Consider the following 23124-nt stretch of genomic DNA (forward strand, 5'->3'; position numbering starts at 1 on the left):
GTGAACAAAATACCCCCGTTCCGCACTTTGATAGCTTGCAGAGTACATGGTGCGCTCGTATTTGAATGTTAGTCGATTCTGGTCTGCAAGTGTATTTTGCTCATCATCACTCCTTGTAGTCTCTAGACACGAACCGAGGCAAAAGTTCACCGCCTTCGCTGTACAAGTATTCTGCCTTTTCCCCCGCAACAGGTCAACAGGTGAACATTCAGGAACTCATATGCCATGCCTTTGGACACCATATATCTGACCCGACATGGGGTATGTAATAGAATTGTATTTTTTTCTGAATCCAGTAGACCTGACAATCGCAGCACCGGCTCAACTGGACCATCGATTTCAGTACGGGAACCTACAAGTCCCAGTTCCCCACGCCGTCAGGGAATCCAGCAGACCCGGCTTTGACTTCGCATGGTGTCCGTCAATCGCATGAGCTCGCATCGCACATCGCCAGCCCCCAGTTCCATCCGAAGCCATTCCGGGTCTATTCGAGTCCTTTCTATCGCTGCCTGCAAACGATTCAGCCCACGGTCGAAGAGCTGAAGAGGATCCATGAGTCTGGAGAGAGCCAGAACGGGGCTTGTGGCCTTGGTTTGATTGATCGACATGCGAAGCTAGATGTGCAGATTGAGAATGGACTAGGGTGAGTAGTATATGCTCGAGAGATTCTTAGTTCGGTCACAGTACTCATTCATATACAGAGAATGGTTCGGTGCAACGGACTTCTTCGACCACCCCTCGCACCCGACAACAGAGGAGATGTCAATACACTTCCCAACACTGCTCCCACCAGCCAGTGTGCACCAGAAGCCTCTGTTGATTCCCTCCACACGTGGCGAGACAATAACTCAGCTTCACAACCGTGTGGCAACAACTTTGGCAGGTATTATTGCCGACATTGATGCGCAGGTCTCTGCGCTGGAGGCGAACTTACCCGTAGAACAAAGAAAAAGCAAGTCCGTTTTGATCTGCGCACATGCAGCTCCGCTAATCGCAATGGGCCGGGCGTTGACGGGCCGCATGCCACATGATAGCTCAGAGGAAGATTTCAACGTGTTCACTGCTGGTATGAGCACTTTCAAGCGCAGGAATTTTTCCCTCGACGGCGCGGAAAGCAATGATCACAATGGAAAACAGGAGAGTCTACTGGCTAAGGGAACCCGGTTCATTCGTGCGTCGGAATCTGTGCCGCAGTGGAGAGGGCGTGGTGTGGGAGGTGGATGGGACTGTGTTGCAAATGGCGATTGTAGTTTCTTGAGCGGAGGCGCCGAGCGTGGATGGTGAGTCTTCTATATTCTGGTTCTGAGAGACTATATTGACATGGAGTCTGCAGGCACTTTGATGGCGAAGAGAATTTCCAATCGGGTCCTATGGGTCCATCGTCGGAAACAGCCGCGAGTACTACAGCCAGCACGAAGTTGTGAGACACAACATGGATGCTTTGTAGAAAGACCATTGACGACTTGGACAAGGAGTCATGCTGATGCTGTTCACTCATTATGTGTCTAAGAGATGCTGGTATCTGCACCAGTTGACACTATTTCCATTACCTAGGTATAAATAGGTCTGCGATATTGCATAGAAAGACGAAAATCAATCGATCACTGCCATTCGGTGGTCGAGAACCTTGTATAGCAAAACAATAATACAACCAAATGATAGCATCATTTAATGGGTCAAAGTTACTCAAAGCGACAAGGACAAACAATGGCTCATTCCTACGTTTATATTCTACATGGTTTTTCCGGGTCAAGGCAACTCCCTGTCTGGGCATAGTAATAGACCATGGAAATATTTACAAGTAAACTGTCTTCTCCAATCAGCTGGACAGGCTGAATAGTTGATGAGAAGATGTTGCATCGGCCGAAGGTAGTGTAAGCCCTAATAGTGCAACTTTGGAACCAGCATGTGCAAGATCAAAAAGTGAAATAATCAACTTCTTGGAGCAGAAGGTTTCGGCGATTAATCTGAAATGAACTGGTACTACGCCTGATCGGAGCCAGAGGCAAAGCACGTTAGAGAAAAGAGAAAAGAAAAGGAAATATCAAGATAGATCTCCGTATATATACCCCCAGCTCAGGTTGTGAGCACACAATAAGACTGCTGTTTTCACATTTGGGAAGATACTGTGACGCTAAAGCTAATGAGAACTATGAAAATTTATATGAAATCCATAGTTGAGATAGATATCCATCTCATTCAGTGTGTTGCTGAACATTGGCGGAACTGGATTCATCAATAACATTGGCATCGACATCACCCGCTCCATTAGGAGCTTGTCCAGCCTGCTCTGCCCGTTCCCGTTCCTCTGTCTGCTCCCGCTGCACACGTTCCTGTTCCGCACGCTCACGTTCCTGTTCAGCGGCATGGCGGGCTTGAACCTGACGCTCTCCGAGCCCGGGAATCAAACTTGCAACAAGCAGAACAACAGACCGTTCCATGCGGCGAATCTGGTCCCAGATGCTGAAGACTGGCGCCTCATTTGCTACCTGCGCGGCTGGGTCTGATGGCCCACCAACATGGGTGAGGCCTTCCAGATGGCGCTGCGCAGGCGCAACAACCAATCGCATCAGTTGCTGTGGAATCTCCGTCTCCGACAACAATGTGACCAGAAGAGCGATGCTGACAAAAATATAGCGTCTCCAGGTTCCGGGTGCGCTGGTCAGGTAGCAGAAGAACCACAATCGGGTAAACAGCCAGATGCGGCGCATGTGTCGTGCTAGACCGGCATGCTCAACGTTGTTTCCCCGGCGCTGTTGGTTGAGCATCGCTTGGCGAACGACATTTTGCACAGCGGCTGCATTCGGGTTTGGCTGAGGCACGGCTTGATCGCCCGCTGGAACTGTGCGAGTGGGGAACGTCGGCTGCATTGTGGGCAAGGGGGAGTTGATTACGTTTGGTGCCATGATGATATTTCGATCTCCGCTTGGTGAGGACAACATGAAGATCTGGGGAGAGTTTGTTGCCCCCCTATCGACTGAGCCTATAGCAGTCGAGGACTGACTTGGAGAGGTAAACTGTGAAGGCCGTTGCAGCATTTTGTCTAATAAGCGGGCTCGTTGTTGGGCGTCCAAGATGCGGCAAAGCAGCTCTGCAATGCCAGGAACCGGAAGTCCCCTCTCATAACGAGTGTCCTGGATCTCAAGAAGTTGAGTTCGTATGCGAATAACGTGTTCCATGGATGGCATGGCATGCTGATCTAGTTGTTGTTCGATGACTTGAATCTGACAGCGTATAATGTGCACGCGCCGAGCGAATTCAATGCCGTCAACTTCTGATACATATGAATTGTTTGCAAATGGACTTGGTAGTGGGCTGTTGAGGGGCAGGTTAGTTGTGGTGTATGGGGCCCCAGTGCCAATATTAGGTCTTGCAAAGCTGGGTATGGACGGCATGCTTGGTGTTGCCACCGCTGAATGCGTGCTGGACTCCATCAGATTGGACATTTGGACAGGACCTCGAGCAGTGACTCCTCCTAAAAGAGGGCTTTGTGGCAATTCAGATGACACAGGGGGATTCTCTATCTTAGTTGGCTCGGGTGGCAGGACAAGGTGCATACTGTCACTGTCATTATGTTCCTATGGCATTATGTCAGACTAGGAAACAATATCATATAGAGTTGGTAATGACGAGTTACTTACCTCCCCAATTGATACTATCGCTTCGAGTACTGCGTCCTCAATTCTGAGGGGCTTTCCTCGGTATATCAGTCTCTGGGTATTTACCGGAGGATGCTTAGGGAAGTCTCGTTCAATCCGCTGCTTCAGCTGGGAAACTGTGGTCGACAATGGAATATCTTCAAGGGTGAAACGGCTCGGAGGAGGTAGAGATTGGCACAGTATATGGAGGGTGATCGCATTGCGTCTTTCTTCCGTCGCGGGCTGGGGCAATGACGAAGTCGCCGCCATTATTTGAAAGAGGAATATCTTGTTCAAGTAGAATGTGTTCAGGGTTTGAATGCTTGGATATGCACAGACCGAGAGTAGACGTTATGTGGGTGCCACTAGTGTGTCGTCGGTGCTGCGTTATCGCGGAATGCGGGAATGGGACACGGGCAGACGATGCAATTATCTTTCGCTCCGAGAATTTCTATTGCTTAGACCAGACTCCCCAAAGAGGACGGAAACGGAGGCCTCTGAACAAAAAGCTTGGGAAGAGACAGCTGTAGACTCGATCTAGATCCTGATATCTGGCATCAATCTTCCGATAAGAAGTATACGCGAAACCCTTGATATGCGGCTTGTGACCGTTGATTAGACAAAATAATAGGATGATACCAAGACAATTAATGCACAGAGAATCGAATTTGTAGGAAATGTCCAATGAATTGCAGAGAGATGATGATAATCAGACCAGAACATTGCATCTCCACGTGCAATTCTGCCTGGGCGGTGTATCGGCAGCAGGTCATTTCCCCATTTCGGAAAAAAAACGCTCAGAGCTTAGGGGTCGATTTAGCGTCTCCAGGCCGATGGATTAAACATTATGGCCAAGCGCCTTTTTTCATCTTCTACGCTCCTTCACTGTCCTCCCGCTTTCCCTCGGACAGGGGCTGCGTCGATGGAGGTTCTCTCGTTTCGGGCCACGGCCCGCCATAAGGCCAGTCTGCGGCATTTTTCGTCCAAATCATGGCGGCAATATCACAAAGACAATGAAAATAATAGAGGTGGATTCGGTTCACGGCTAGGATTTGCCCTGCGCAACACTAAGGTCGAATGGTATCCCATTCCCGTTGGACTCGGTATCGGCCTACTAGGGTTGTTGAGTTTCTACAAATCACAGCGCGCGGAACGCGAACGTCTGGCCCGCGATGCCGCTGGAGATGAATGGGAGGATGGAAAGCGACCCCCACGCCGTCCACGCATATCACTATCTGGTCCATGGCATGTTCAGATCATGTCTACCCTACCCCTAAAGGCCATGTCGCGGCTGTGGGGTCGTTTCAACGAAATCGAACTTCCTTACTACTTCCGTGTACCCGGCTTCAAACTCTACTCCTGGGCCTTTGGTGTCAACCTTGAGGAGGTCGCCGAGCCTGACTTGCACACATACCCAAATCTGGCCGCGTTCTTTTACCGCAAGCTGAAGCCCGGTGTTCGACCTTTGGACCCTGATCCCCGCGCACTTTTGGCGCCCTCCGACGGTCGAATTCTGCAATTCGGAATGATCGAACGTGGTGAAGTTGAACAGGTTAAAGGAATGACGTACAGTCTGGATGCCCTCTTGGGTTCGGCCACGCCTGAACATGCTGATCACACTAACCGGTTGGTCGACAAGGGCGCAAAGGAAACGCAAAAGGATGTCGAAAACATGTCTGCCCATGAAGAGTTCGCACGCATGAATGGTATTTCTTATACGCTCCCAACCCTGCTCTCTGGTGAATCCGATGGCTCCAAACGCCGTGCGTCATTGGATGCTTCAACTGCATCCAAGGTAACCTCGGAAATCCAAGTCCAAGAAGAGCTGGCTCGTGGTGACGGAGTCCCGTGGTACGCGCCAAAAGCTGCGGCTAACCATGCCTTGTTCTACGTGGTGATCTACCTGGCTCCCGGTGACTATCACCGGTTCCATTCCCCAGCTCCCTGGGTAGTTGAGAGCCGTCGTCACTTTGCTGGTGAGCTTTACTCCGTTTCACCCTATCTGCAAAGGCATCTACCCGGATTGTTTACTCTCAACGAACGTGTGGCACTTCTTGGTCGGTGGCGATGGGGATTCTTCAGTTACACACCGGTCGGGGCCACCAACGTAGGCTCCATCAAAATCAACTTTGACTCGGAATTGCGTACAAATAGTCTTTTAACCGACACCGCTGCGGACTTAGCAGCGGCCTTGGCTGCTAAGCGGGGTGAGCAATATCCCGGTTTTGTCGAGGCGACTTATCGCCACGCTAGCCATACGCTTGGCGGACATCCCCTGCAGCGTGGAGAGGAGATGGGAGGGTTCCAGCTAGGCAGCTCGATCGTGCTTGTGTTTGAAGCTCCCCTTGGAACTCGCAAGTCTGTCGATGCCGGCTGGCCGGACGATGCTCCAAGTGATGGCTGGACATGGAGTATTGAAAAGGGTCAGCGCATCAAGGTCGGTGAAAAGTTGGGCTTTGTGGGTGACGCGTGAGGCACCTGAAGTCACACAGCCCCCATGGGCTGCATTAGCCTATGCATTCAACAACATAGCCTGATTTTGGATTGTGATTTGATCTTATGTATTATACCAGGTCTATTGGACCAGCGCCGGTCTCGAAACTTTATCATTTCCACTTGTCCTAATAAACTGTATCATTTTGTATACTTCCTAATAAACTGTATCATTTTGTATACTTTATGGAGTACAACAGCCAATTCAGCGTATATACAACGAGTTACATGTGTACATGAGTTAGTTAAATATATAGAAGTATACAAGTTCTTAATTGGGCCAGTAGAGGCTATCTAAAATCTTGGCAGTTGACTGGTGATATCATCTCCGAAACGCGTCACTTCATTGACTTTGATAGTTACACTGTTATAAGTTGTATGGCGTATTGATTCACAACATTGCACCATATGTACAGTAAATGCTTTGATCATATTAAGCAATTATCACGTATGAAAAAAAAACCAAAAAAAAAAAAAAAAAACTTGTACATAAAGAAAGAAGAAAGAAAGAAATGTGGATTAGCCACCCTAGCTAGCCACTTTGTGGAGATAAGGCAAGGAAATTCCCATCCAAAGAACTATCAACGTGCCAAGCTTGTGATAAAAACAAGGAATGTCTAATTCTTCATCTTCTTTTCCACACCATTCTGAGGTTTTGTAATTCATATTCTCATGGCCATCTTTAACTCACCTCGATCATTTCAAAATGTCAATTTCAATCAGGCCCCTATGGGCATTGATCGCTCATTCATGGCAAGCGCCCACGAGAGTCATCCCCCATTCTTTCATTTAGTGCTTCTTGTGTTTGAGGCCGTCTTAGAGGTTGTCTGCGTCAGTCTCCCTGGATACATTGCCGCTCGTACGGGCATGTTTGATGCCGATGCTCAGAAGCTTGTGGCGAACCTCAATGTGACTTTGTTCACGCCGTGCCTGAGTATGAATACCTTCCCCGATCCCCCTGTGAGAGGGATCTGAGCAGATTCTTCCTTAATTCGCTAAGCTGACTCCTGTCAAAGTCTTCACAAAATTGGGTTCGCAATTAACTGCTGATAAGCTGACGGACCTGGCGATTATCCCCGTCATTTTCATCGTCCAGACATTTGTTTCATACTTCTGTTCCTTTGTTGTTGCAAAATGCTGTCGCTTCAAGAAGCGTCAGTCCAATTTTGTGGCTGCTATGGCGGTAGGTGATTATCCTTATCTAGCGAGGTTGACCATTTAGTTGAATGGTACTAATGACGAACCCTTGGCAGGTCTTCGGCAATTCGAACTCCCTCCCCATCTCCCTCGTTGTGTCACTCTCACAAACCCTTAAAGGCCTCCACTGGGATCAGATCCCTAACGACAACGATGACGAAGTCGCTGCACGTGGAATTTTATATCTTCTGATCTTCCAGCAGCTGGGCCAGCTCGTGCGCTGGAGTTGGGGATACCACATTCTCCTAGCCCCCAAGGATCGATACCTGGAAGAGGCTGAGCGCGATGAGACCGGCCAGTCGGTCATTGAGCAAGGCCAAGCGCGGTACACCGACAACCCAGACCAGACAGACCCGGACGAACCACTCATCCGAACGCGCAGTTCAGAAGATCTGGATCATGCGCACCACGCCACACATAGCGACCGCTTCCGATCCGGCGATCAAACACCCGTATCAACGCGTGCATATTCCTACTCCAAGCTCTCCTCCGCCCACTCCGACTGCCCAGGTTCAGACGACACCCCGTCAGTAATCGGACCGCCACCATCGGGCCCCTTCCTGGCCCGCCAAAGCACCGAGGGCGAAATCCTCCAATTTCCCGATGTGGAGGGCACTGCCCGGGAAGCCCACGAAGCAGAGCAGACCCGCATCCAACGCTGCAAAGCATCCCTTCGCAAATCGCGAGACCGTTTGGGCCGCTGGCGCGAAGAGAAAACCAACGCGCTGCACGCGCGTCTCCCTACACAAGTTCAAAAAGCCCTTGGCTCGACCACGCGCGGTCTGCGTCGCTTCCTCAGTGGTCTGTGGGACTTCATGAACCCGCCCTTATGGGCAATGCTCGTGTCAATTATTATCGCCTCCGTACCTAACCTCCAACACCTCTTCTTTGATGACGGTACCTTTGTTCGCAACTCTGTGACCCGCGCAATCGACCAGAACGGACAGGTTGCTGTGCCACTGATCTTGGTCGTTCTGGGTGCCAACCTTGCGCGCAACACTATTCCAGAAGAGGCACTGGCCGATATGGAGCACCCCCGTGATGAGCGCAAGCTGATCATCGCTTCTTTGGTTGCGCGCATGCTGCTTCCTACTATCATTATGGCACCATTGTTGGCGCTCATGGCCAAATTTGTGCCGATTAGTATTCTTGACGACCCGATTTTTGTTATTGTCTGCTTCTTGCTTACTGGCGCGCCCTCGGCTTTGCAATTGGCGCAGATCTGTCAGATCAACAATGTTTATGTGGGCGCCATGTCGAAGCTCCTGTTTCAGAGCTATGTTGTCTGGTATGTTCCTTTTTCCTGCACAAAGAGCAAACTCTTCGCCGATTGGGACCATTTGATATACAGGCATGCTAATAATTCTCAATCAGGATCCTGCCCTCCACCCTTGTGCTCGTCATGTGTGCCTTGGAGGTCGTCGAGTGGGCTGCCGCTTCTTCGTAGCCTCATCCTATGTTTCCGTACTAACCTGAATCGTGGAGCTGGTCTTACATTCTTTGATATTGTTCCTCGGTCATTGCATTTTAACTCGTTGTGGACATTTGTGATTACCCTCTCTCGCTTTGGACTGCATTGGCGTTATGGCACTGGACACGGCGCAGTCTATATATCATCCTATGAAATGTTTTGACTATATTTATATTGAAATTAGATCTTCTTATCAAGTCGAGTCTGACACGGCTGAACAGTATTAATCTTTCTCGCATTTTCAAGCCCTGGGAGATCAGTGGGGGCCGTACCTTGATCCAAGTCGACGACTTTGTTAGGCGCCAATGTTTGGGATCATTTATCGAGGTCCAATACTAGCCTACTTAGCTCAGGCACTAGACAGTGGCTTTGGTCCCTGCCAAGACAAATTGGTGATTTAACGCTTGATGAGAGGGGTCAGAGGAAGTTTTCTAACCACAATTGAAGCGCTTTAAGCCTCGTTTGGATAGCGCTGCATGGTTACGGTTTTTTCATTCCCCCTTTTTAAGGAAGTTTATTTAATAAATAGGAGCACAGAAATCCTCAATATGAACACGGTTTCATTATCGATTTTAGGGAATAGGCTGTGAAGAATCGACCCTCGCAATGCCTAACGTTACAGCTTCCGATGGATGGTGGTCTTTTGAGAATGTCGGCCCTCTCACAACAACATTCGCCCGGCCCACGAGCTGTTCCATTCTTGAGCTTGGTCACATGAGCAATGGGATTTTCTGGGGTAGATTTGACGTTCAATGTACTTCATATGACTCAGCCTGCTATCCAGCCATCACGACTGCAACATCATCCGTTGACCTTAGTGAATTTGCTGGATATGGAGGGTACTTCTCGCCAGGTTTATACTGCCCCTCTGGCTGGGCGACAGTCGGTGTAGCAGCCCGCGACGAGAACCATTCGCTCAGCAAGTCGGGATTCATGACTACCTCGACGAGCAAGCAAGAAGCTGCATTCGACTACCCGCAGACTCTCCTAGCCAGCATACTGGAGCCTAGCCAGACTATGGCTCTTTGCTGCCCGAGGTATGCCCTTTGTGATCCAAGAGCCAGGCTTATGCTGACTATATTCATAGCTCGATGACCCCAGATGTCGGTGGTGCTTGCGTCTCCACTATGCCGGACATGAAGCCAACTTCGGGATGTGTCGTCTACGAACAGTACCAATGGGAGGGAACCGCTTCTCCTTTGTCGACCACGGTTCAACCCAGTCTGGTAACTTCTACGGAAACTAGGAGCGAATACCTTTCCACTTTGACTGTTTACTCATGGGCACCTATGATCACACTCTTGCACCATCAATCTGATCTGGACTCGGCTGCCACTGGCACGTCTGAGTCTGGAGCCACGAGTACCGCTACAACTACGTCGAATGCTGCAGGCAGAATAGGCTCGCAGGGGTCGTGGGGTGGGTTGAGCGCTTCGCTTGGTCTCTCTGCTCTTGCGATGGCTCTGGGAGCTAGTGTCATTTTCATGGCGTAAGAAAGCACGCCTCATTTTAATAATCTTGTCAATGTTTGGCTATATATCAATAGCAAGCCGTGCTGACCGCGCAGAGCGCGATCTCCTTCACCTTTCAATACCTTGGCAAACTAGTTCATGCACTTCCAACAACTAGTTTGCTTGGAAAATTGAGCTAGGTTTCGCATTGCATGGAGCAGACGCGGTGGGCATGCAAGGGAGAGACATATTGAGAGAGCTGAGCTTTTAGGCGATTGGGCGCATGCCTCTTTCGTTAATTTATTGGCGGTTTGCTGTTGAGTAACTTCGCAGCTAAATGCAGCTGGTAGACTTGGCCATGCTTCAGAAAAACCGAGTAACAATAAGATTGATTACTTTGTCTTGTAGTCGTGACTAAACGGCAGAGGAAAGTCGGCGCAGACAACTTTCAACAAATTGGCCTATTAGAACCAAAGGTTTCATCGGCGAACTCCTTGAATAGGCTCAGCTGAGCACCCAACAGCTCGCCACACGAGCGCAGCATTCCCCGTATTTGGCGTCTGACACCCCAGATCGAGATCTGCATAGCCGAGCCCCGATCAATCAACACCTCGCAGACCCACGCACACTCCTCACGCCAAGAGGTCAAAATTTCAATCTGAGGCCAAGTGGAGAATCAGAGTGAAACCCTGTCACTCAAATCTTGCAGACCGGGTGTTTAGATCCCGAAGCTATAATTAGGGGTCTTGTGTCGTCGGTGGCACCACGACGCTGTATAATTTCTGTGTGTTATAAGACCCTGAGTATCTGCAGTGTGCCTGTACTTAATCCAGTTCCAAAAAAATCATCATCTCTACATCTACATTTTGTTCAGTTCCGAAGAATTAAGATGAAGTTTACTGTCCCAGTCCTTGCTTCCCTGGTGGCTACCAGCACCGCCTTGTTCGATAAGAACCAGCGTATGCACTATCACACCAACTGATCCCTCAAACCAAACATGACCCCGACTAACAGTTTCGAATCAATTAATAGCGTGGGGCAAACGCGACTACTCCTGCGTGAACGTCTACCAAGGTATTCCCGATAACTCAACCGTGACCGCCGGACAAACCATCAAATTCCGCTTCGACCGCAAGCCCACAGGTCGCTGCCCAGACCCGTTGACCCAGTACCCCGGTGACGACTACAGCGTCTGGCTGTATAACAACCCCGTGCGCAAGCTGGATACCATTTCCTTCGACCAATCCATTAAGATCACAAGCGGTATCAAGGAGAAGGCTGGTGTTGTGGACGTTACTATTCCCAAGAACTTGCCAGATGTCAAGGATGGTTCGCTTTGGTATTTGAGAGTCGGTACTTCTCTGTCGACAGCACCTCAGGTATGTTTCGATGTTTTGCCCTTTTTTACTATGGCTTATTTGTGGTTGGATTGTTTACATCGGGACTGCTTTTGTTTCTGGATGACTGCATGCTAATTTGATGATGCAGATGCCCACTCTGTTCAACGCTGCTGGACCGTTTACAGTCATCAAGGCATAGATGAATTTAAAACCAAAACTAGACTCGGGTTTTTAGTGAATATGAATGAGTATCCATGCATATGATGAACTGTGTTGCTTTGAAGTTTACCCAGCGATTCGCTGCAAAGAAAACAGAAAGAGAGAAAAACAAGTTGACCTTTGTATGTTCATTGGTTTAAGGCTCCTGGCCCCTGAAAAGACTTTAAAATGCTTATAGCGAAAATAAATGATCTGACCGGGCACCAGCCTCGAATGAGATGGCTATACAAGATGTCGTAATTTCATCATATCAATTCCCTAGTCCCGGTAGGAAACACTGAAGATCTTGTAGCCACCGATAGCGTCGATTCGGGTACTGTCAACGCTCAAGTATCCCTGGGCGTTGATATCAACGTATTTGCTTTGCTCCACGAACTGGATGGTGTAACCGCGACCATTGCCCAGGAAAGAGAGTCGCACTTGAGCTGCACTTGCGCTTTGGCTCTTTGGAAGTAGGACACCACGTGAGCCAACCCATCGGCCATCGAGCGCACTCGATATAGTGAAGACTTGGCTTTCCTCGTCGCTGTTGTAATGAATGATCCAACGCTGAGATTTATCATTATGTTGAGGGGTTGCATGACTGGTGGTGAGAGTGTGGCCGTTGCCGGGGTTAGTTATGGCCAATCCATCTTTCTCGAACACTAGGTAGCGGCCCTCTGTCAGGTAGCCAATCACCTCTTTGTATCCCTCTTCAAACCACAAGGAGTTGGTATCCGTTGTATTGCCTTGTTCTCCATATGGAACAGGAGGCCGTGTTTGCGCATGACGAGACTGGCAATTAGAGCTGCCAACATAATTACCCTTGGCATTTGTGGCTGGAGTCTCAGCTTCCGGGATGTTAGGGAGAGAGTAGTCCGGATGATCGAGATCCAGTGCGTTGACAAGATTTGACATGTGCTTGCGCCTCCATAAAACCATCTGGTCTGTTTGAATATTTTTGTATCCTCGGGCTGTCAACCACTCTTCAACAAAGAGAATCTGGGAGTTGTGGTCTGCTCTCTCGGTGAAAACGCGGCTTCCTCGGGTCCACGGAGAGATCATGTAGAAAGGTACTCTGAATCCCGGACCAACGAAAATATCCGAAAATAGACCCAAAGGATCCTCCATCCATTCTCCTGGAGTGTCTCTGGGAGAATGGAATGGAGTGACATGATCGCCAAAGCCACCTGTCTCATCGTAGCTGATCATCAAAAGAGTGGAATTGTACTTGGGACTGTTGGTTACTGCGTCCACAACTTTCTTTTGAAGCCAAGCTCCATCTTTGGGCATATAGGGTGGGTGCTCAGACAACTCAGCTGGACCAACAATGAAGCTGACCTCGGGCAAGGTGCCGTTAGCAGCGGCCTGATAAAAGGCATCAAGGCCAACGAATGACATGCCCTTTTTAGCGAGGGGGCTGTTCTGAGGTGCATTTTGGAACTGCTGGAACCAAGCTAAAGGGTTGTCGTCGAAGTTATTCTTATCTTGGTAGAGTTGCCAAGAGACCCCAGCTTCCTCGTAGAAATCATAGACTGTCTTCCACTTGAGTGGGTAGCAGTTGATACCGTGATCGTCACAGCCTGTACATTGCGGTCAGTGGGAACAAAGTATGCGACATGTTGCTAGATAATGACCAGGAAGAAGGGAGGGAAAGGGAAGGAAGGAAGGGCATGGTAATAGAAGAGGAAAATCGAGAACGACACGTACCTGGAACTTCGTTGTTGTCGATGTAAACACCTCCCTCATCTTTGTTTTGTGGGCTCCCGGGTACATTGATAGAGCCGCTTACTAGAGTTACCCGGTTAGGGTTGGTGGCGGTAATTTGGCTTTCCTATCTTCGATTAGTCTTATGCATCTTTCCTGATCATACCTAATCACGTACCTGATACATATCTCCTGCTGTCCATCCTTCGGCAATAGCATATTGAACAGGTATGTCCTGCCGCTTCAAGTAGCCCCAGCTCCAAGGTGTGTTTTTAGTAACCCAATGATTGTTTGAACCATTGTTCAGAGACTGCTGGTTCTCTTGATAGCCATTACTACCCGCAACCATGCACTGAATAGCATCATGCCAATCTCCGCCCTGTTGGCCCAAGTACCAGGGCAACAAAGACTTGGTTTTACTGGACTGTGCGGGATCGACTACTCTGGGAGTTGTCAGAATCTCTCACTTATTCCTCACTGAGAATATGTATTTGTACAACTTACTGGTGCCAGACCGAGTTGCCGTCGGGATTGACTTGAACATTGGGATCATTGAAGCCCCGGACTCCAGCCATTGTACCGAAATACTTCAATCAAATGAGCACAATGTCAATAGATAGTAGCACAGGGAATTGCTTACAGTGTCCCACGACCGATTTTCCTGCATGAAGATGACTACATGCTCGATGTCCTTCAAAGATCCACCCGACACCGGGCTACTTCCCAACAGCACCGCGAGAACGATACCTGGAAGCGTCTTGAAACCCATGACAGAGGGTATTTGTAGTAGGGATTAGATTGAAGAGAGAAAAAAAGAAGGAGGTTTCACTACTTCTTATTTATCTCAACAAGATCTGAGACCTTGTCACATCTTGAAAGTACCTCTTTCGTTGTACTATACCATGAAAAGGAGTCGGAAGTGATCGGAGCGCAGGGATAGGCTACATTCCTGTGAATTCATGCCGATCAATCTCCGCTTTATGCACTATACACATAAATTCTAACTACATATGAACTTACCGTGTATATAGTATGTAGTCATAGCAGAAGTTGTCCAATCTGATATGCGGGTAGATCCACGTGAAGATCCACTAGAGTAAACACTTTCTCGGCAGGAACAGCGATTTATTTAGTTTCGTGTGACCGGGCCCAAAAGCAGTGAATGATCGATTCCTTCTCAATACAACTCTGAATAATTAATTATGTCTTTACTCTGATTGATCAATAAAAGGCACGTGGGTTGCATACCTTTCTGTAAGGTCGTAGTTGGATACCCCTTTGGAGCAAGGGTGGCCATGAGGTCATAGCTCGGACCCTTGTATCTCCTCCGTTGTACGTTGCATTCATTTGGAACCATACCTCTGACATACTATAAGTGCCGCTGAATGCACTATGCTTGATCGTTGATAAATTATGCGAAAGGATAGTCTGTTTCAAACTGTCGACACTTCGGAAAAAGCCGCCCTTGGGCCGATGTCCAAACCACAACATAGGCGGTGGCCTATCGTGGGCTGTTCATTAGTCGCATGCTTTTTGGTAGGGCTGGTATACCTGCTTCAGTTGACTCCAACCTCTCCGCCCTTGATATTACCTGGGCATCGACACCAAGTGGACGAGGCCACGCGCCCGCGGATTGAAGTCCATCCGGAGAATCACATATACCGGGCACCGGTTACACATCATTTGAATTGGCGGGTGACCTCGGGCTACCGCAGGCCAGATGGCGTGTCAAAGCGGGTCTATCTAATTAACAGTCAGTCGAGCATATCATTTGGTAGTGAGGTTGTCGATCTAAACGGAGAATATCGATCTAGACCTCTTTCCTGGGCCGACGGTTGAGAGTCGATCTGGTGATACGTTGATTATCAATGTGACTAATGACCTGCCGGAAGAGTCGATTGCTTTCCATTGGCACGGTCTTCATGTAGCCAGTAAGTATTAAATTTCGGTCATATTGTCTTCCAAGACGACATGGCTAAACTCTACAGATGGCATGGATGGAGCAGTAGCAGTTTCGCAATGCCCGATCGCAGCCGGAGAACAGTTTTTGTACAACCTGACGATTCCTGCTAGCCAGAGTGGCACATTTTGGTATCATTCTCACTCAGGAGTCTCACGGGCAGACGGTCTCTATGGTGGGTTGGTTGTTCATGCCCCGGCTTCCAAATCAGCTGTTCGAGGCCGAGCTCCCGGAGACCAAGATGGAGCTCACCACCTGCCATATGATAAAGAGGTGTTGCTTCTTATCGGAGATTGGTACCATCGATCTGCGAGAGACGTCCTTGACTGGTATACAGATCCTGGGAATTTTGGAAACGAGGTAAGATACGAGATTGAACATTCAACATGCAAAGAGCCTACTTAACACAATCATCAGCCTGTTCCTGACTCACTTCTGATAAATGGAGTAGGATATTTTGATTGCAAGATGGCCGTTACTGCTAGGCCAGTGGACTGTATGGATCAGGCTTTGATTTCATTCCTTGATCTCAATCCTCGGTTGAAATATCGCATCCGTGTGGTCAACACTGGGTATGGAAACATCACGAGAGCCAGACGATTTTTAACTGACTCGTTTCCAGATCTCTTGCTGGGTTTAGTCTCAAATTTGATTATTGGGTGGATCTGATTCAAGTAGATAGCGTGGATGTCGAACGCCCTAGAGATGAAGATATTAACTCCATCGGTATACTTTACCCCGGACAACGAATGGACTTCATTCTTCGGCCACCACCGCAGAACGCCGAGAATGAACTCACCGTGGCAGTTCAATTAGATCAAGAGTATGAGCAAATTCAACGCACACCCCAGCAGCGATGAACTTCCGGCTGATACTCGACTAGGTGCTTTAAGTATGCTAACCCGGCATTGACTCCGAATCAAACTTTCCCTTTGAGTCACAAGCCTCGTCCTCTATCCGACGCTCAAACCAAGTCTTCTATCCGGATCCATCATCTCAACATTCAAGATGTTCCATCTTCATCCTCAATACTTCAAGCTATCCCCCACGTCGCACAGCAAACACATGTTGTATACACCAAAATCCAAAAGATGGCCCGGCATTCCAACAGACCACTTGGGTACTTCAATCAAACCACATGGAGTCCCCAAAAAGACCCATCTGCTCCTTTAGTATCTTTACCACGAAAAGAGTGGGATACAAACCAATTCGTGATATCCACGGGTCCATCGCCCGCGTGGGTGGACTTGGTAATCAACAACCTAGACGAAGGATCTCATCCATTCCACCTGGTAAGAAACTTCATCCCCTCCACATTGACATACCATTAACTCCATTTCACAGCACGGCCACCACTTCTACGTCCTCAAGACCCATCAATCTGAATACGGCTGGGGCTCCTACAACCCTTTCGTCGATGAAGCCCCACCCCACCTTTCTTCTGAAACAGATTTGAGATCTAAAGTTGGACATGACTCAGAAGATGCAAGCATTCCACTGTACGACCTAAACAGGGCTGCTTTGCGCGACACAGTGCAGATTCCTAGTCGCGGCTATGCTGTGCTCCGCTTCAGGGCTGATAATCCTGGTGTGTGGCTTTTGCATTGCCATGTTCTTTGGCACTCAGCTACGGGTATGGCTATGTTGATTGATGTTCAAGATGAATCGGCAGGATTAGCTGCACATGACGTGGAGTCATTTTCCAATGCAGGTGGACTGTGTCCATTCGTTTAATAAATATATACACACCTGAAGACATGAGATACGTACAGTAAATTACTAATCCGCGATGTATGCAATGGAAATAGGCATAATTGGTTAAACTAGTCGAGCAGCTCTTTCACCCGACTGTCGAGAACAACTGATTCAGTTGATCCAGTGGATATTTCTCCAGAAATTCCAGACATACCCAACAATACTTTTGGGGTGGACCCTTGAGGAAACCCTCCTCGATAGCCTTCTTCAAGCTGATAGGTTCGTTGATCTTCCACAGTGAAAGAATCTCATAGCCGTAACCGGAGAGCTTCAAGCTCTCGTTGAACTCAATGTTTCCAATGCCGCCATCTTCAGGCACATCTCCTGGACGTTTGCCCTGGGATATATGTGCGACGTATTCAATACACTGCACGGGGCTGGAGGTGTAGAACCAGATTCGCTGGATATTTGATGGGAGAAGATAGCTGCGGTATTCATGGTTTTTAGATCGCGAGGCGATGTTTCGCATGTGCTCAGGTTTGATGCTCATGAAGATGTCTGTATTGGATTTTTTATTGTTGATTTTTCCATGGTGATAGTATATGTGGACGAAAAGGTCTAAAGAGTAGTGGGGGTTGTCGAAACTACGTTTGCTTTCAATGGCTAGGTAGGAGAGGTTAGAAGCAGGAAAGAAGAGAAATAAAAGCTCCATGTTGTGTTGGACGTGTTAAGCGGTGAACTGACACGACAAAACGTCTACCTAGGTGTCAACATCATATTCTTTACGTATGTAGTTATATCTCTTTTCAGGGTATAAAAGTACTATTTGAGGTAGGAATAGTTCAATGAGGGACTACTTGATAGATGATCTACTTGGAGAACTTGGTGTGAATGACTCATAAATTTTGTTCATTAGTTTTGATTTACATTCATGCATGCACCAAGGTCCTTGGCGACGAAAAAGCATAGGAGACCATGTAGGGCACGATCACTTATTTCACTTATTTCACTTTCATCCTCATACCATCATCGTGCTTAGAGATAATCTTTAGTGCCAGAGATATATGGTAGTAAAGCAGTTCATTTCATGTCGTCTTAGTACCCACATTACACAGCTCATAATGAATATCGTATTGCCCATTCGAATTTTTGATTGGCACACCAGACCCATCCCGCTTTGTTGCACCCATCCCTATCTTCGCCCCGTCATAGTGGCGTGACGTAGATACGGCGTGACGTAGATACGATGGTCACAAAGGCTTCTATGTTCGCAAGCTCTTGTTCAATACATGAATGCTCGATACCCTGGCATTACCGGGAAACCGGATGAGTACCTGAGTCCGTTGGGGTCCCTCGATACACTGGCTATGAAGGGACTACATGATTATAGTATCAGCCACTCGGACATTATGAGGCGTTCGATAAGATCAACCTCTATCTTTTTGATTTTGGCTAATATATGTGTAGCACCCTGAATCGGCTACTGCGGGTAATAATTAGAGCGAGCAATGAAAAACCATTACTTCTTTCCTACCATCGGTAGCAAAATATCCAACAAATTTATGTAGGTTACAAGTTGATCGAATGTCTATTTTTAAAGCTAGGTTTTACACCCGCCGCTACCGTCCGAAACTCTGAATTTGTAGTTGGGCAGCAAAAGTGGCTCCTAGAAACATAGGCTTGGTAGTTCAACTTTTTTTCCTATTGGGTGGGAAGTATTTTCCAAAGTGTTGCATATCCAGGTCAGATGCGGGACTGCTTGATAGTCCAGTATGTTCCTAGATAGAATCTATTACACGAGAGGTGGAAATGAGTCATTGCTTACAATTAAATTTTACGTAGGGCGATGAGCGTGAGCACGAGCCTAGGCATGGTAGGCCTGTCTGGTGGCTCGGGTGAGGGAAATGTAAGGAGGCTCAAGCGGCCCATCGAATTCATACGCAGATTCAGCTGATCGATCTCGTAGCCAAATGGCCCGATTCAACCACATGCAGCAGATGGTATCCATGCAGCACCTTGATATGGACATAACCTGTTGTACAACCCCAACCTGCCGAGTTCAGTGGAAATACAAGAGCTCCGCTTGCCACCAATTGCCATGCATTATCTACTCAGCTACCAAATGATGATCGCAAGTTTGTCTCGTGCAGTATATGTTTCATCTTGCATTACATTGCATTGCATTAGCTCGGCGGTCCGAGCCGTGATCTCAATTAGATCGGGAAGTTCTTTTTCCAATTGGCCATCTAGCCCATCCATTCTGGTCGGTCCTTTACCTCCCTAACGTGCGGAAAGAGCTCGGTGAATCGGGTGGCGACATCGCCTTGGATGACTGCATCGCACTGAATATTTTATTGATAGGCGGACGGTGGATTTCGAAATGAATAACGCCACCGCATCTTTCTTTGTCAGCTGCTTGCGCAACAGGAGCAAAGCGATCAGGGTCTCCTGTCACTCAATCATTAGAAAGTGCACATAGAGCTATTCTAAGAAGCATAGCGAGAACCATGCCGATAGTCGATAGTCTCAGTCTTTGTTGAATATGGTTGTGAATACAGTGAGGCTTCAAATGGTCTCCAAAAGGTAGAATACTTTACGCTCAACCCAAAATAATGCATGTGCTATAACTTCTTGATAGGCAATCTGATCATAAGCTCAACAAAGCACCTTGCCAAAAACAATACAAAGCGAATCGGTAGAATTGCCTTTTTCCAATCGATATACTTCACACACTTGTGATCGTTCGCCTTAGCTGGCATCTGATCGAGCCATTTACATTGAACCCTAGCCCTGCAAGGTCACCGTCGACAGAAAATTGAGCTTTCGACATCAGATGTCAGACCGGCATACATCTCTTGTCTAATATGCAGAAGGTAGTCGGCTATCTGCTCGTCTGTATGATATGTTTGGTTGTAACAGGCCCTGATAGACAATTTATTACCAAAGGTCTGGAATCCGAAATAAATTCGTTCGTCAGTTGGCACCCCAGCCATCCAGAAGTCCCGGATTTTGAAAGAGCCGTAGCTTTTCGGGAAGGCTTTCGAGACATTCCCAATGAAGCTGGGCAGTATTCCCTTGAAGTATTCTTGAGACAATTCTGACGCGGATTTCTGCAAATATGGCACCATCGTGACGAGGGCAGCAGACTTTCGATGAGCGAGAGCCTTGTATGCATTTTTAATACGCAAGGCGGTACGTTGAAATTTATCCGTTATCAGCACCTGTACAGGCCAAAAGCCAATCCGCAGAGCAGCAGCTCTTGAATTGGCATTGGGAGGCGAGTCTGTACATCTTTCTCGAAAACTGAAAATAAGAACGGCTGAGTGGATCATACTTTCAGAACTGGGACTAATTCTCTTTCCGGCATAGAGAAGTGCTGCATGCAAGAAAGCAGTAAGCCCCAAATTTTGATTTTTAGCTTGATCCCGAAGCTCAGATGTTTCGTTTTCGGAAAACTCGAGAGATTGTGTCTTGCCTGCTCCAGGTGGGTGCGTGTTATCAACGGAAGGTATTTCGAACGCCTTTCCCTCTGCTCGTAGCTGGGGCAAAGTCGAGACAAAATTCGAGGACCAGGAATTTTCCAAAGCGGTTATTCCCGCAGCGTCGAATCCACCAGAAGCAAGGCTCTGTACTTCCGCACCCCAAGGTTCATTCACAGTTTCTCCGCCCAAGTTCAAGCGTTGGATCTCAGTAAAGAGGTCTTGTAACAAAATCACAACTGCCTGTCCATCCCCGTGCATCTGATTCATGCGGAGAATAAGTTTTTGCTTGCCAGGGAAGTAGTAAAGCACAGGCGACTGGGCAGAAGGTGCGATACCGAGGTCTTGACAGCCTTGAATTTCACTATCCGAATCCCACTCTTTCATGATGAAAGTCTTCTCCAGCCAATTATCAATATCCGCTTGATCTTTGAGAGGCATGTACCGGAATTCGTCTTGGCCGACTTCAGTGGCAAGAGTAGGATGGAGATAGCGTAGTCTGATCCATGCTTTTTTGATCGTCTCCAGAAATTTATTTGCGTCCTTAGGTAAAGTTTCCATGCCAACGCTGGCCACGATGTCAAGGCTTCGAGTTTCCGGTCTAGCCGGGTCATGACAAAAAAATAAAAACATTTTTTCAAAGGGATCAAATGGCCTGATATATTGGCCGTTGCTGACCTGTTTCCATTTGACTGATGTTGAAGAAGGTTCCGAGAGGCTTTTACTCTGGCTTGTTGTACCGAGTATATTCCCAGTGGTATTTGCAAAGGTTTCAAAACGAGTGGTGATCGCTTTGACAACAGGAAAGTTCTTCAAAATCCTAGTACGTGGTGATCTGAACAAGATAGACATGGTGTAATATGGGCCGAAAGAAGAGTCGTATCAGATGGATATACCTATCTATATCTCCGATCCTACAATGATTTACCATTGTTGCCTGTCAACAAATGGCATCGCAAGCACGTCTCCTGGCAGACTTCCAAGTTTGCGTCACCTAAGATCGAGACCGGGCTTTCAACCCAATTCAAAGTCAAGAAACCATCAGTTTTTCTGTGTACTACATTCGATTGCGGTCTTTTGGCCCATCGTCATGCCAACTTGCATGATATTTGGTAAATCTAACATAGCTTCGGAAAGTGGCAACGAATCAGCTAGAAGCCGCAGAAGAACATCAGATTGCTAAAGGGTGTTGTGTCAGTTCAAACTTGTTTTTCGACATTGACCTTGTGTGACAAAATTTGTTGTCATGTATGTTCAACTCAATCTGGTAGTACCCGTCCCGAGCGATATTGGAACTAACCGATCGGGCAGTTAATCGGCACGATCGGACCCATATATTTGCTTTTTTGCTTATCTGTATACCCGAGCAAGGGTCACTAACGGTCTCGGTACGGGAAATATAAATTAATCAACTAGTGATAATCTATATCTGAAAAATATGAATTTTCTCATGAAAACAAGCCATTGAGCATGCATACACATGACGAATGTTTTTGATGGTAAAGCCGAAAAGTTCCAAAGACTCCTCACCGCTAGACTGTATCTTCACTATGTCAATATTATGCAGCAACCCAAAATCTATCCGAAACATCTTCAAGTACAGAAAGAAGTGCTAGACACACATTTAGGTAGAAGTAACCTACCGGGCCTGTAAGCATGTACGACTCAGTAAACTAATCTATTCATATGGTAGTCTATCGTACAAAACCCTTAGTTTGTCGGATGAAGTATGCCTGCATTTACAAACGCTTTTTCTTGACTTTGCTCTCCCAGCTTTCATCCTACCAATAAAACATGAGCATATAAGCATACAAACTTGGATTCCTTTCGTTGAATGCATGAGTAGTAACAAAGTCCGTTGAAAAATCCCTCATTGAAAATGTTGTTTCCGGTGTGAATACCAACGATAAGAAAGTGCTTTCCTATACTTGAACATGCATATTCTTGCGCCGAGAGAAGCATATTAATTGTCACCGCTGCTATCGCCCATATCTTCACTTAGTTACACGACGTGAATGATTTGAAATCAATGGATAAAGCAGGGAAAAGGATGATCTGATCAGAGCCTACTAAGGATCAAGTATCCAAGGCTGAAGCCCGCAGAAGACCATAAATAGCAGGAGCATACCATTAAAGAATGGACTCATTATCACATCAGTCTCTCAAATCTCTCAGAGGTTCTCCAAAACGCCTCCATTCTTGAGTTCTTCATTAGCTCTCCAGAGAGCTATCGTTAGGATTTAGATATCGTTCATATCTTGCTGGCTGGGTTATCTTGTTACTTCTATTAACTTCAAACGCAAAGATGACAACAATCAAGTCAAAGAAAGTGAATGGGGCTCACAAGGTACTCGAGATTCCGAAGATGCAGTGGGCACAGGTGTTTGAAAAGACAGCCTCAGGTAAATGCTGCAATATATCCTGAATTTAACTTCTGTGCCAGAATTGTGCTGATCATTAAAAGCTTTGCTTTACACTCAAATTCCGGTGCCATC

General features: G+C 47.5%; 10 protein-coding genes across 10 annotated transcripts; 6 read left to right on the forward strand and 4 right to left on the reverse strand.

Moving 5' to 3' along the window:
• Nucleotides 1–46: 46 nt before the first annotated feature.
• Nucleotides 47–1424, forward strand: N7529_005008 (uncharacterized protein; the record flags this gene model as incomplete). The annotated part of the gene is made up of 5 exons (XM_057240535.1): nt 47–81; nt 213–261; nt 315–643; nt 702–1280; nt 1334–1424. 5 exons carry the CDS (start codon nt 47–49, stop codon nt 1422–1424), a joined length of 1083 nt encoding a protein of 360 aa, XP_057099830.1.
• Nucleotides 1425–2195: 771 nt separating this feature from the next.
• N7529_005009 (uncharacterized protein) lies at nt 2196–3908 on the reverse strand (the record flags this gene model as incomplete). The annotated part of the gene is made up of 2 exons (XM_057240536.1): nt 2196–3578; nt 3642–3908. The coding sequence occupies 2 exons, from the start codon at nt 3906–3908 to the stop codon at nt 2196–2198; spliced, it is 1650 nt and encodes a 549-aa protein (XP_057099831.1).
• A 577-nt stretch (nt 3909–4485) lies between these two features.
• Nucleotides 4486–6111, forward strand: N7529_005010 (phosphatidylserine decarboxylase 1; the record flags this gene model as incomplete). Its single annotated transcript, XM_057240537.1, has 1 exon — nt 4486–6111. The coding sequence occupies one exon, from the start codon at nt 4486–4488 to the stop codon at nt 6109–6111; it is 1626 nt and encodes a 541-aa protein (XP_057099832.1).
• A 692-nt stretch (nt 6112–6803) lies between these two features.
• On the forward strand, nt 6804–8775 carry N7529_005011 (Auxin Efflux Carrier superfamily; the record flags this gene model as incomplete). The annotated part of the gene is made up of 4 exons (XM_057240538.1): nt 6804–7065; nt 7148–7314; nt 7385–8616; nt 8703–8775. The coding sequence occupies 4 exons, from the start codon at nt 6804–6806 to the stop codon at nt 8773–8775; spliced, it is 1734 nt and encodes a 577-aa protein (XP_057099833.1).
• A 630-nt stretch (nt 8776–9405) lies between these two features.
• On the forward strand, nt 9406–10292 carry N7529_005012 (uncharacterized protein; the record flags this gene model as incomplete). Its single annotated transcript, XM_057240539.1, has 2 exons — nt 9406–9836; nt 9887–10292. The coding sequence occupies 2 exons, from the start codon at nt 9406–9408 to the stop codon at nt 10290–10292; spliced, it is 837 nt and encodes a 278-aa protein (XP_057099834.1).
• Nucleotides 10293–11139: 847 nt separating this feature from the next.
• Nucleotides 11140–11789, forward strand: N7529_005013 (uncharacterized protein; the record flags this gene model as incomplete). The annotated part of the gene is made up of 3 exons (XM_057240540.1): nt 11140–11209; nt 11283–11629; nt 11739–11789. 3 exons carry the CDS (start codon nt 11140–11142, stop codon nt 11787–11789), a joined length of 468 nt encoding a protein of 155 aa, XP_057099835.1.
• A 278-nt stretch (nt 11790–12067) lies between these two features.
• On the reverse strand, nt 12068–14264 carry N7529_005014 (uncharacterized protein; the record flags this gene model as incomplete). The annotated part of the gene is made up of 5 exons (XM_057240541.1): nt 12068–13371; nt 13499–13622; nt 13674–13938; nt 14000–14082; nt 14136–14264. The coding sequence occupies 5 exons, from the start codon at nt 14262–14264 to the stop codon at nt 12068–12070; spliced, it is 1905 nt and encodes a 634-aa protein (XP_057099836.1).
• A 757-nt stretch (nt 14265–15021) lies between these two features.
• N7529_005015 (uncharacterized protein) lies at nt 15022–17189 on the forward strand (the record flags this gene model as incomplete). The annotated part of the gene is made up of 7 exons (XM_057240542.1): nt 15022–15031; nt 15310–15426; nt 15484–15815; nt 15873–16027; nt 16078–16278; nt 16339–16747; nt 16800–17189. The coding sequence occupies 7 exons, from the start codon at nt 15022–15024 to the stop codon at nt 17187–17189; spliced, it is 1614 nt and encodes a 537-aa protein (XP_057099837.1).
• A 106-nt stretch (nt 17190–17295) lies between these two features.
• Nucleotides 17296–17862, reverse strand: N7529_005016 (uncharacterized protein; the record flags this gene model as incomplete). Its single annotated transcript, XM_057240543.1, has 1 exon — nt 17296–17862. One exon carries the CDS (start codon nt 17860–17862, stop codon nt 17296–17298), a length of 567 nt encoding a protein of 188 aa, XP_057099838.1.
• A 2086-nt stretch (nt 17863–19948) lies between these two features.
• N7529_005017 (uncharacterized protein) lies at nt 19949–21481 on the reverse strand (the record flags this gene model as incomplete). Its single annotated transcript, XM_057240544.1, has 1 exon — nt 19949–21481. The coding sequence occupies one exon, from the start codon at nt 21479–21481 to the stop codon at nt 19949–19951; it is 1533 nt and encodes a 510-aa protein (XP_057099839.1).
• Nucleotides 21482–23124: the final 1643 nt, after the last annotated feature.

The sequence above is a fragment of the Penicillium soppii genome (assembly GCF_028829465.1).
Source record: "Penicillium soppii strain IBT 18220 chromosome Unknown utg000004l, whole genome shotgun sequence".
Lineage (NCBI taxonomy): Eukaryota > Fungi > Ascomycota > Eurotiomycetes > Eurotiales > Aspergillaceae > Penicillium > Penicillium soppii.